This window comes from Schizosaccharomyces pombe, assembly GCF_000002945.2.
Source record: "Schizosaccharomyces pombe strain 972h- genome assembly, chromosome: II".
NCBI classification, from domain to species: Eukaryota; Fungi; Ascomycota; class Schizosaccharomycetes; order Schizosaccharomycetales; family Schizosaccharomycetaceae; genus Schizosaccharomyces; species Schizosaccharomyces pombe.
This window is the reverse complement of record NC_003423.3, coordinates 3,698,089-3,709,229: the sequence shown is the minus strand read 5'-3', so window position 1 is coordinate 3,709,229 and position 11,141 is coordinate 3,698,089. Positions and strand designations below refer to the sequence as shown.

Below are 11,141 nucleotides of genomic sequence, written 5' to 3'. Positions count from 1 at the left end.
GTTTCCGATATTTAGATCAATTCACAGATGAAAATCTCGATAGCGTTGCCACCTTCTATTTTGCAATTTTTTTTACAATTGCGTTAATTTGTTTTGCGTTGGGAATTTGCATGATACTTGGTTGCTTCACTATATTTACCATTTAATTTTAAATCAGATATGCATTGCAATGAGTATGTTAATATGAAGACTTTGAACGCTGAGTTGTCGGCGTTTTGTTGATTTGAAGGATACTTTATAGAAGATGAATGTGAATACATTAGATTATTTTACAAAAGTCTATATTTGAATCGTATGCTTATTGTCGACAAATAATGATTTCAAATTATATATCGCCCGAATTGTAAAGTTACTATTAACCTTAGTCTAAACTTGCTGCAGCGCTACAAACCCAAAACAGTATATATTTAATGACTGCATAAGCTGTCCGCGTAACACTTTATGTTGTCTAGGAATAAATTTCAGTGTACGGGCATAAGTTTGTACATTGTTATTACTCAAACAAAAGGATTTCACTTCTGTAGCACGCAAAGGAAAATAATGCTTTAATAAATGTGTTATTACGATAAATAATCGTATATATTTCATCCGATGAAAATCCTTACCATCGACAAATCAAGTACCCAAAGGTTACAAGAGTACAACTATCAACGATAAGTATATACAAGGAAACTCATAGTTTAACATAAGAATATCAGTATTCAAACTTTATGCTTCGAAGCGAGTTGGCGGTTAATTACAAATACCCTGCCTTCTGGAGTCATATCAGAGCGTAAAAAAGAAGGAAGAAGTAGCCTAGGCCAGTTGATAAACTGGAGTCCGTGGGCAAAACAGTAATAAAGAGATGCAACTATTCCCAAAAATGTCAGGATCAAAAGAATTGAAGGTGGAAGGATCGTAGAAGAAGATCTAGAAAACAATGTCATGAAGAAAAGGATTAAACATGCCAATAATATATAAGGGACACAACGAATAGTAAGAGGACGTAAATCTAATCTATATCGGAAGTTAACATCGGGTCTAAACTGTCCAAGTACTAAATCATAAGCATCTTGACGTGCTCCATCATAAAAATTATTTAAAATATAACGTTTAGCAGAGTTAACAAAATCGTTAAAAGCGCCTTTTCGAGTTCGAATACCGGTTCTAGTAAAATCGGTTTTCAAAGCTCCTGTACCAGAATAAGAAAGACTAATGTAATCTGCATTATCAGACCAAATGTTGCAAAAAATGTTATCAAGAGGAATGACGGAACGAAGGGGATGGGTAGCACCTATAATTCCGCATTTACGAAGTTGATTCGTAAGCACCCAGCGACCTATACAGCTTTGGACCACATTGGTTCTATCAAGACAATCCATGCAGTTGGAGCGTACAACGCCATTCTGACGAGATAAAACACGGTACTTTTGAGTGTCTAATGTAGTGTAGCCTTGCTCTTCTAACTCGGGTTGTATTTCATTTAAAAGGAGTGAAACCCGGTCCCACCTCATATGGCTACATTCTTTATGAAAGTCAAAATAATGATAATGGATATGGGGATTATCCAAACGACGTATAACATTTTCATATAACTGTTTAATAGGAAGCTCATGTCCTTTACAGTTGACCAAATTAACTACAACCTGGTCACCGTATATGGATATTTGCTCGTCGAAATGCTTTTTTGCAGCGGCTGCAGCCATTGAAGCAGAATTTGCAACCATCAATGGTTTATAGCGAAGATTATTAACCTCTGCCCAAAAAGCAGGAACACTACCGCGGGTCTGAACATGTGAATAAGTGACCTCTGACTTTTCGTCTGAAACGATAGTAATCTGCTCAGTTTCATTGAAGTTGGCGGGGTTTCCATTCTCGTCTAAACCTCTGGTAAAATATCTAGTACCGGCGCGTTGTTTAGAGCGTCGAGATATTAATGCTAACGTGATTGTTCGTCCCTTAACAATAGTGGAAGCAGAAGTGATGAAGCCGTAAATCATTGGCGTAATGAAAAGTGATACTTCAGAATGGGCACCGATAAGATCAATGAAATCTTTACTAGCAAACTCGTTCCAAAAAAATCGTTTATCACTTCGAAGAATAGGTGAGGCCTTTCCCTCATCCGTACAAGAACGTTGTAGGGAGTTAGTAAGGTCCCATGTGTACGAGAAGTAAAAAGGTCCTGTTTTCAAATGATTTTGTAACAAATTGTATAAATCCAATTCATCTTGATCGTCAGCTAGTAGGTTACGATAGGGAATAACTTCAAATTTATGAACACGATATATTTTATGTCCCAAAATTTGGGCTGCACTAGATTTTTCTGTAGCTAAAATAAGATATTTATCTTTTTTCAGCTTGATTGAACCAAACAATGTGACACTATTTTCTTTGCTGCGGGCAACTGGTTTCAACTCGTCCGGCTCAAAACTAACTGCACCACTTTCTCGGTCAATTGTTAAACAACAATCTTCTCGACGAAGCTTAAATTGCTTCTCGTTTGCTTCAAACTGAACCATGAAGAAATTTTCTAAAGTTTTTGTAGGATAGATACCAAGATCTGTGAAGTTGATGGTTGGTAGACGGCAGACAACGAACCTGCTTACTGCTGTACTGTAACATACGGTTTTCTATGCTAAGTCATGTGGTATTATCGTAGATAGAATAAATGACATTTTCACTATGATTTATCAATTACTAAATTTGCTAGTAAGTATCCATCCTCAATAAAATATTATACTACAATGATCATATTGAAGGTCGCTGAATTATTCCTAGGGTATCTGGTGTTTGTTTAAATATTGAGAATAAATATCTCATTGACATCTTAAAATGTAAAATAATTAACATGAATACTTTCAAAACTTAATTGCCGTACACATAACTGCTAACGCACTTTCACCTAAATATGGTAGATGCTCTTGGTCATGTTGTGCTAGCCTTGTAAATACAAATTTCTTCCACTACCATTTACCAACGGAGTTCCAAAGGACACTCTGAAGAGTGCTTTAGAAGAATAATACATATTTGTAATATTAATAGTAGATACTTTGATTATTCTTCACGTTGAAATCACTATACTACTGTGATCTTCGTTTTGTGGTTGAATCCTGAGGATTCACTCGTTCATCAAAATTTTCATTTTTGAAAAAAAGAGCGAAAACATAGTTGATTTATTCCATTGAAACCTTTTAAATTTTTTCTTTTATATTTTTTTCAAAAAAAGGATTACAATTATCTAGCTAATAGCCGACTTTGGCGATATTTTGGGTTTGATTTGGGAAATTGACTTTGGTGCAAAAAAATAATTTTTTCCATACATACTTCTGATTAGTTTCCTGTTCGTTCTTTCTTTTATTTAAATTTAATTAGCAACATGGATATTCATCGTTGTCGCTTTATCGACTATACCCCTTCAGCTATTACTGCAATGGCATTTTCCCATAAAAGCGGTCAGAATGATTCTATGCCTAACAATTTACTACTCGCTGTTGGACGTGCTAGCGGAAACATTGAAATATGGAACCCTCGAAACGATTGGTGCTTAAAAACTGTGTTATACGGTGGTGTAGATCGCAGTATTGAAGGGATTGTTTGGAGTACCGGTGAAGAGGAGCTACGATTATTCAGTATAGGATTTTCAACTACTATTACTGAATGGAATTTACATACTGGAAAACCATTGGTAAACCAAGACTCTAATGCAGGAGCTATTTGGTCAATCGCTATATGCGATGAAACTAAAACTCTAGCTGTTGGATGTGATGATGGAAGTTGCGTTCTATTTGACATTAGTGGTGGCCCAGGTGTCATCGAATTTAAACGAGTTTTGATGCGCCAAACGTCTCGTATCCTTTCGCTCGACTTTCAAACAAAAGATCATCTTGTTGGTGGTTGCGCTGACGGTGTTATCAAAGTTTGGGATCTTAGCACTCCAAATTCCGCTATAATTTCTAGAATGCAAGTAGATCGTGCTCGAAAAGGAGAAGCTGCTTTAATTTGGGCCGTGAAAAGTTTACGGGATGGCACTATCGTAAGTGCCGATTCATCAGGTGCTGTTAAATTTTGGAATGGAAAATTCTTTACATTAAGCCAATCGTTCAAACTACATTTGGCTGATGCTTTGTGTTTGGGTGTTTCTGCTAACGGAGATATGGTATTTTCTTCAGGGATTGACAGGAAAACTATTCAGTACTCACGCGAAGGAGGTAAAAGAGAATGGGTCAGCAACAGTTTTAGAAGGTTCCATTCTCATGATGTTCGATGTATGGCCGTTTTTGAATGTAAAAGTTTGGATGTTCTTATTAGCGGTGGTATGGATATGATGCTTGCGGTAATTCCTGTTCGACAATTTAATCGCAAGAATCACAGGATGATATCTGCCGTTCCTCAACGCCCTCGCATGGCGGTCGCACCGAAAGCAAGGCTTTTTATGTTATGGAATGATCATGAAGTACTTCTCTGGAGAATTGGGTCTCCTGGCTATAGGTTTTTATTAAAAATTGTGTTGGCTGACGAAGAAAATATTTCACATGCAGCAATTTCTCCTGATGGGGAATTAATTGCAATTTCTTCCGTTTTGAGGACGAAGCTTTATCAATTACAGTATAGCGATGAAAATGTGAAAGTTGAAACAGTTGAGGACTCCTTCCTTTCAAATATTGGTGCTAGCCTGCTTAGTTTTACTGTAGATAAGAACAAGCTTATCCTTGTTAGTAACGATTCCGAGATATTTCTCATTGAATTAAGTCGACTGGATTCTCGTCAGCTAGAAGTTTTCGAGTTATCACAACCCACTAGCAAGAAAATTGCTCCTCGTCAGCGAAGCAATGTAAGCAGCATGTGTGATGGTATTTGCAGTATAGCGGTATCTTCGGATGGAGATTATTTTGCTGTTGCGGACACAGTTGGAAATATTTTCTGCTACTCCTTGTCAAATTTAACATATTCAGAGTTACCACGAGTTAACACTTATGTTCGTGCAATGGCTTTTCGTCCAGATGTACGAGGCCGTTTAGCTGTTGCTACGGCGGGAAATCAAGTTTATGAGTTTGATGTTCAATCCCGTAAATTATCTGAATGGTCAAAAAACAATTCTACAAATATGCCCAAAGAATTTTCGCAACTTCTAGATAAGGCATTCGGAGCATTTTTCGACTCTAAACATCCGAGTCGATTCTGGATTTGGTCAGCCAACTGGGTTTCATTTTTCGATCTTAATCTTCAATTACCAGCGCCTCGCGCTGCCGGAAAACGTAAAATTGAAATGAATGCAACAGTTGACGGGAATCTGAATGACAAAAAATTGGCGAATGCTAATTCGAACGGCATTTCAAATTATGGAACAGGGGATTCTAGGTGTTTCTGGATTACTCACAAATATCGACCAATGCTACTTGTAGGCTCTGTAGGAAACTCTGAATTGCTGGTAGTCGAACGACCAATCGCCGATATGTTGATGAGTAAATCAATGCCAGCAAGCTTTTATGAGCACAAATTTGGCTCGTAAATATGTATTATGTATGAAGATGGAGGAGTTTCTTCGTACTAAAAAAAACGAAGAGGTTTTAATATGTCATTTTACGTAAAAAAAATGTCTGGAATAGGGTGGTATTATTATGATTTTGTACAAAAAGGTCTTTTATTATAGGAGTTTATTTTATTTTTATTTTTTCCGATAAAAAGCATAGATTAGTTGCTAGTTAGTTTATCAATAAAACATTTCAAGGTGACACACCCATCCACAATATGATTATGGCAATGTAGCTGTGAATTTCCAAAGTCTGAGTTGTTTATTCCCATTATCGATTGGAGCATTATGCCTGTAATATGGTTTCACTTGATTCTAGGCAGATAGGCGTACAATTTTACGAACCCAAATTTTTTGATTAATAGACTTAACACGGCGAACTAAAATTTAACCGAACGCTATTTTTGTTACACCACATAATTAGAAAATTACTCGCATGAGGATAATTAAAAATACTCTGGTAAAATTAAAATTATTGTAGAAGACAGCTTGTATTTAAAGAGTAGCAATTACCATCTACAACTTATAAAGAAAACATATTCAAAGTAACAGAATCTTACAAAGGATATATATGCAAATGAAACGAAGAAAGCTCATACATGAACCCGTCTACGTTTCTAAACTTGATTACATTTGATATATTCAAAATAAAATAAAGAAGTGAAATAAGTGATTGACGTAAAAAATTATTTTCTTGCCGATGAGATTATACATTCGTTTGTTTATTGAAATTTGTTCACAACTTAGATAAATCTGTTTAGTAGTACCAGTTTTATGTACCCCCATTTAGTTACTACGATCCCACTTAAAATGTAATACAAACTGTCAGTACTAACCAGAAGAAGGACAATAGTACTAACGACTTAGACCCCCCACTTTGGTACAAAAACACCACCTGAATCAACAGCATGTAAAGTAGAAGTCATAGATTAGAAGCATGAGAACATTTCGTAGTGAAAATAAAACATTGCGTTGAGAAGCAATCTCGTTCAACTACCAAACATTTTTTTCCATTGAATAGAATAATGTTATGACCTTTAAGCCAAGCAATGCGTTTTTCAACGTTTTGGTTCTGTTATTTTCTATCCTACTTTTATCCGCACCACCAGGTGGAATTATCTGTGAAACTAGACGGCTCATAAATATCGTTATGTCACTGATTGCGAATCTATTTATCCATGCTAGTTATTCATGTTCATTCCCCACATTCTCCTCAAAAATTAATTATTTCATCGGAAATTAACTGACTTAAGTCTTGACTATTATTTACAATTTGTTTAATCCATATACTAAGTGATAAACATTTACACACAGTAATTGGGCTGCTTATTTCCTTCTGCTATGTAAAATAAAGATTGCGGTATATGCTATTGTGAAGAAAATCGATATTATTAATGTTAATCTATCTAGCTGTAGTTATAGCTGGATTGCACCAGCCATTTTGTTAATAACGTGATTTTCATAAAAAAAAAGCTGTAGATGATCGAACGGGTCAATATTTACATTCTTGAATAATTGATTTACCTCTGCTTCTTGTCCCCACTTTTTCTTACTTGCGTGCGCAATGTTAGCAGTACGTACATTTCACGATTTGGCCAATATGATTTACAGCAAGTAACTTATCAATTAACCGCTTTTGAAAATCAAAATTTTGTACTAGTTTCTTTGTTCAAGTTCTTTGATAGATGGCGTGCTATGAATGGAATAGTTTTGGGCTACGTCGTCACTTACATGATGTGCTTGACCCATTGAATTAATTGTGTGTTAGTACTTTACGCTTTCAGTACACATCGTTGGTATGGTAAATTTGTGAATCGGCCATACCAAGATGGAGATCACTTGAGGCTTAATTAATTCAAATCCGAAAATTCCGGTTGTTGTTACTAACAGTAGCTAGTTACGTTGCAGAAATTACGAGTTAGAATGGACATTGTACATTCACAATGTAAGGATACCGATTCGCGATATTGTCACTACACTATAAGATTTATCCTTATAAAGATATCGATTGCCCACCGTTTATAACCTTCCATAATTTATCTCTTTACCAGTTCCGCCTTGTTTTTTGTTACATTCTCTTTTCTTACCACACCATAATTGCTTTTGGTATACAAGCGACAACTTTATTTATTGCTTGGTACGAATCGTTCACAAATTCGATCTCTTAGTCGTATCCGTTTATCATTTTTTATAAAATAGTAGCTGACGGAACTGAATTGTTTTCTTTAAAAGAGTCTGTACCACTTACTTTTCTCCAGCTTTTGGTGTTCTTTTATAATTTCTGTCCTATCAAGGTTGCGGTAAATTAAATTGACTGCACTGTAAATGAATTCGAAAGTTTGAACAGCGTAACCAAATTTTGTTTTTCTTTTGCAATACATCGTTTGGTTTAATTGAAATTTATTTCCTTATTTTTGCTGCATATGGACATATTTTACTAAATATCTTTCTCTTCCTTTTATTTTTTTTTATTTTTTTTTTCTTTTTGGAATTAACCTTGTGTTTCTTTGTAATATTTTCATTAGTATGAATGCATTGTCTGCTTCTGAAATCCGTTAATCAAACTAAATAACTATTCACCGAACCTTTTTGGAAACATATATTTATCGCATCTAATTTCTTCCGCTTCATTTTGCATTCTTTTAATATTTATATAGCCTTTTTTCACTATATATTATTGGGTTCTTTCGTCTTGGCTTTTTACAAGTCCTTTGCAATTTACTCTTTCGATTCCTTTATATTACCCCTTCCATTATTGATATCTCTTTAGCGTCCTTGAAAACCCAGTAATTTTTCCCTTTTTTTTAATCGTCACCTCACTCTTTTTTTTTCTTCCTTTTTAAATCGTCCCTTAATTTTCCGCCGTTGTATCGCTTTCAGTTAGTTAAACACTATTCGCTTTGACCACTACCTCTTAACAAGCAATCTGAGCCTGTTTATGTCCAATTATTTTTTCTTCAGTATCATTTTTTTAATAATTCACTGAACTTTGAGCTGCAACTTCATCGACTGTGAAGAGCTTTTCTACTCTTTCCTTCTCATTATTTTCAAATACCTGTCTACCCAGTATGTTAGTTTCTTCCAATGAGGAACAACTTACTGCTCATACTCCCACTTCATCTTCAAGTATAGAACCTAAAATATTAGCTGCCTGTTCATATTCTCTATCAGTGGGCCCTTGCTCTTTAGCTGTTTCACCAAAAGGCGTTAATTCCAAATCTCCCTCTCTTAAAAATGAGACTGCATTTGTTGTCGACTCTGTTAGCACATTGTCAGCGGAATCTAGCGCCTTACTTTATAACACTCAATCCTCTTTACTCACTGGTTTATCAATGAACGGGTATTTAGGTGAGTACCAGGAAGACATTATCCATCATCTGATTACTAGAGAGAAAAATTTTTTGCTGAATGTCCATCTTTCTAATCAGCAACCGGAACTCAGATGGTCAATGCGACCTGCACTCGTTAATTTTATTGTAGAAATACATAATGGATTCGACTTGTCTATTGATACTCTTCCGCTTAGTATTTCCCTCATGGATTCATATGTCTCGAGGAGAGTGGTATACTGCAAACACATTCAGTTAGTAGCATGTGTTTGTCTTTGGATTGCCAGTAAATTTCATGAAACAGAAGACCGTGTTCCATTATTGCAAGAACTGAAGTTAGCTTGTAAAAACATCTATGCTGAGGATTTATTTATTCGTATGGAACGCCACATACTTGATACTCTTGATTGGGATATCTCAATCCCTACACCAGCTTCGTATATTCCTGTTTTAGACCCGATTTTTTTCTTAGTACTTGATGCATCAATGTTTGTACCTAATTTATTCAAATTTCCCGCTTCCAAAATCGCATGTTCAGTTATGAACATCGTAAACGAACATGTCGGATCGTTTCTTTTGACACACCCTTCTATGGAATCCTATCGCAAAGATGATAACTTTTTGTGGCCTGAAGACTTGGATACCGTAACATCATATATGGAAAACATGTCAAAGAGGTATGCTAATGAGGAATGTACTGATTTACTGTTTTCCTCACTAGGCCGTATTTCTAGTATTTTAGCAAAGAAATATCCGGAACAATGCGCAATGGCTGCCTGGTGCAACATGACTGAAAAGGATACTGAGCGTACTTTGTAACTTTAACATTGCTTCTTCTTCGATTTATATATATTGCAATGCTTCTAGACAAACATGTAATGGAGATATAATTTCAAAATTATATATTTACTTGAGAAAAGTAAGTGTATAGTGATGTAATTTTTTTTAAGAATTTTTATAAAATTCATTATATTAATCAATTAAACTACTCTGTTATGTTCTTTGTTTTCCTAAACCGGTTTGCAACTATGCTCATATGACATTATACCGTTTGTATATATTTTTGTTATTTATTTATATGATACTTACTTAGTTTGCAAAAAGAAAAGAGAAAGTTCATAAGAAACCCCATATTACAGATTGAAGCAATTTAGGTCTTTAATAGATTTAATTTCTAAATTTGATTCTTCACCCATTAAAAGTAGTATCAGTGTTTCCCAATTTTAACAATGATACTGTGATTAAACAAAATACATCTCAATTCGAATAGAGACTTCTAAATATAAGTTAAAGCACGATAGTTGTTTTCTTAAGATGCAAGCAAAATTGATTAACTTTTCTTTCAAAAGAAAAATTAACCATGCATATGATTTTTTAGAAATGAAAGAATATTTAGTGAGTTTTTTTTAATTTTCTCCACTTGTTTATACCTTGCTCAAAGGACGCACGATTAAGGCCATCAGGAACTAAACAGAATGTAACACCAAGTCTTTCAACCTCTCTGTTCCTAGACTCATCATCAAAAAACACCATTTCTCGATAGTCAATTCCAGATTCGTTGTGGATCTCTTTGAAGTGATCCATTTTACTACCTATTTCACAATAACTAGTTAGCAATATGATTATTGATATTTTCTGTATTGACAAAAATGTATTAAAAGACATACCTGGCCAAGCTTTTACATAAGTGAAAAATTCGATAGCCGGCTTAAGACTTCCATCTATTGGTACCTTCATCAAATTCAATGCTTGTTTCGCATACTTGGGAGCACAAGTACGGCTAGCAACGCACAAAGTAACTTTTTGGTTCCTTAGCTCTTGTAAAATTCCAGTTATATCTGAGTAAAAACAAATCTCTGTGCCATATTTGTCAATCAAAACGCCTGGGTCATTTTTGGAAGGCTTAAATGGTGCAGTGACTGTGAAACTTTGTTAGAAAATAAAACATAAAGTAGATCAAAGTAAAAGATTTAATACCATGGGTATCTATCCAAAGAGGCCACAGAGTGTAGTCTAAGTCAAAAACAACGCATTTTGGGAATTCGATATTTTTTACCATATTTGCTTGATATTTTATGGTATTGGTTATTAGGTTCGTAAACAACAAGAATGAAAGTCTTTTTAAGAGTGATTTCAAGTTCAAAAGATTGACCGTAACGCTTTCAAGAAGTTTACTGCCAGTTTGCTAGTTCGATAAGATTGACACAATTTTAGTTGGTACGTTGATGTAATCCAATTTTTTTTAAAGAAAAATATATATATTCAACTTTTTTTGCATTAGTAATGAAAAAAACTTAGGAAAC

General features: G+C 34.8%; 4 protein-coding genes and 9 long non-coding RNA genes across 13 annotated transcripts; 5 read left to right on the top strand and 8 right to left on the bottom strand.

Annotated features, from left to right (window-relative positions):
* Positions 1-105: 105 nt before the first annotated feature.
* Positions 106-2,629, top strand: SPOM_SPNCRNA.6246. The gene has a single exon (NR_195596.1). It is a non-coding gene; the product is annotated as a non-coding RNA (long non-coding RNA).
* Positions 297-2,566, bottom strand: sac11 (inositol polyphosphate phosphatase). Its single transcript, NM_001022462.3, has one exon. It carries the CDS (start codon positions 2,496-2,498, stop codon positions 702-704), a length of 1,797 nt encoding a protein of 598 aa, NP_596541.1. The 5' UTR covers positions 2,499-2,566; the 3' UTR covers positions 297-701.
* A 99-nt stretch (positions 2,630-2,728) lies between the features above and the next one.
* SPOM_SPNCRNA.6245 lies at positions 2,729-2,972 on the bottom strand. Its single transcript, NR_195595.1, has one exon. It is a non-coding gene; the product is annotated as a non-coding RNA (long non-coding RNA).
* utp4 (U3 snoRNP protein Utp4) lies at positions 2,945-5,774 on the top strand. The gene has a single exon (NM_001022461.3). It carries the CDS (start codon positions 3,356-3,358, stop codon positions 5,486-5,488), a length of 2,133 nt encoding a protein of 710 aa, NP_596540.1. The 5' UTR covers positions 2,945-3,355; the 3' UTR covers positions 5,489-5,774.
* Positions 3,395-5,484, bottom strand: SPOM_SPNCRNA.1632. The gene has a single exon (NR_150527.1). It is a non-coding gene; the product is annotated as a non-coding RNA (long non-coding RNA).
* A 136-nt stretch (positions 5,775-5,910) lies between the features above and the next one.
* SPOM_SPNCRNA.428 lies at positions 5,911-6,727 on the bottom strand. The gene has a single exon (NR_150819.1). It is a non-coding gene; the product is annotated as a non-coding RNA (long non-coding RNA).
* A 223-nt stretch (positions 6,728-6,950) lies between these two features.
* On the bottom strand, positions 6,951-7,805 carry SPOM_SPNCRNA.6244. Its single transcript, NR_195594.1, has one exon. It is a non-coding gene; the product is annotated as a non-coding RNA (long non-coding RNA).
* On the top strand, positions 7,541-10,032 carry puc1 (G1 cyclin Puc1). The gene has a single exon (NM_001355824.2). It carries the CDS (start codon positions 8,578-8,580, stop codon positions 9,655-9,657), a length of 1,080 nt encoding a protein of 359 aa, NP_001342772.1. The 5' UTR covers positions 7,541-8,577; the 3' UTR covers positions 9,658-10,032.
* Positions 8,087-8,832, bottom strand: SPOM_SPNCRNA.6243. Its single transcript, NR_195593.1, has one exon. It is a non-coding gene; the product is annotated as a non-coding RNA (long non-coding RNA).
* Positions 8,935-9,151, bottom strand: SPOM_SPNCRNA.6242. Its single transcript, NR_195592.1, has one exon. It is a non-coding gene; the product is annotated as a non-coding RNA (long non-coding RNA).
* On the bottom strand, positions 9,884-11,039 carry SPOM_SPBP8B7.31 (acid phosphatase). The gene is made up of 4 exons (NM_001022459.3): positions 10,816-11,039; positions 10,506-10,757; positions 10,311-10,430; positions 9,884-10,257 (listed from the first exon to the last, which is right to left on the bottom strand). The coding sequence occupies exons 1-4, from the start codon at positions 10,895-10,897 to the stop codon at positions 10,193-10,195; spliced, it is 519 nt and encodes a 172-aa protein (NP_596538.2). The 5' UTR covers positions 10,898-11,039; the 3' UTR covers positions 9,884-10,192.
* On the top strand, positions 10,223-10,436 carry SPOM_SPNCRNA.6241. Its single transcript, NR_195591.1, has one exon. It is a non-coding gene; the product is annotated as a non-coding RNA (long non-coding RNA).
* SPOM_SPNCRNA.6240 lies at positions 10,697-11,035 on the top strand. The gene has a single exon (NR_195590.1). It is a non-coding gene; the product is annotated as a non-coding RNA (long non-coding RNA).
* Positions 11,040-11,141: the final 102 nt, after the last annotated feature.

Coding starts and splice junctions, on each gene's coding strand:
- sac11 (NM_001022462.3), bottom strand. CDS start 2,498: ATGGTTCAGTTTGAAGCAAACGAGAAGCAATTTAAGCTTCGTCGAGAA.
- utp4 (NM_001022461.3), top strand. CDS start 3,356: ATGGATATTCATCGTTGTCGCTTTATCGACTATACCCCTTCAGCTATT.
- puc1 (NM_001355824.2), top strand. CDS start 8,578: ATGTTAGTTTCTTCCAATGAGGAACAACTTACTGCTCATACTCCCACT.
- SPOM_SPBP8B7.31 (NM_001022459.3), bottom strand. CDS start 10,897: ATGGTAAAAAATATCGAATTCCCAAAATGCGTTGTTTTTGACTTAGAC. Junction 10,758..10,815: donor TCTTTGGATAGATACCCATG/GTATTAAATCTT, acceptor AAAGTTTCACAG/TCACTGCACCATTTAAGCCT. Junction 10,431..10,505: donor TTATGTAAAAGCTTGGCCAG/GTATGTCTTTTA, acceptor ATTGTGAAATAG/GTAGTAAAATGGATCACTTC.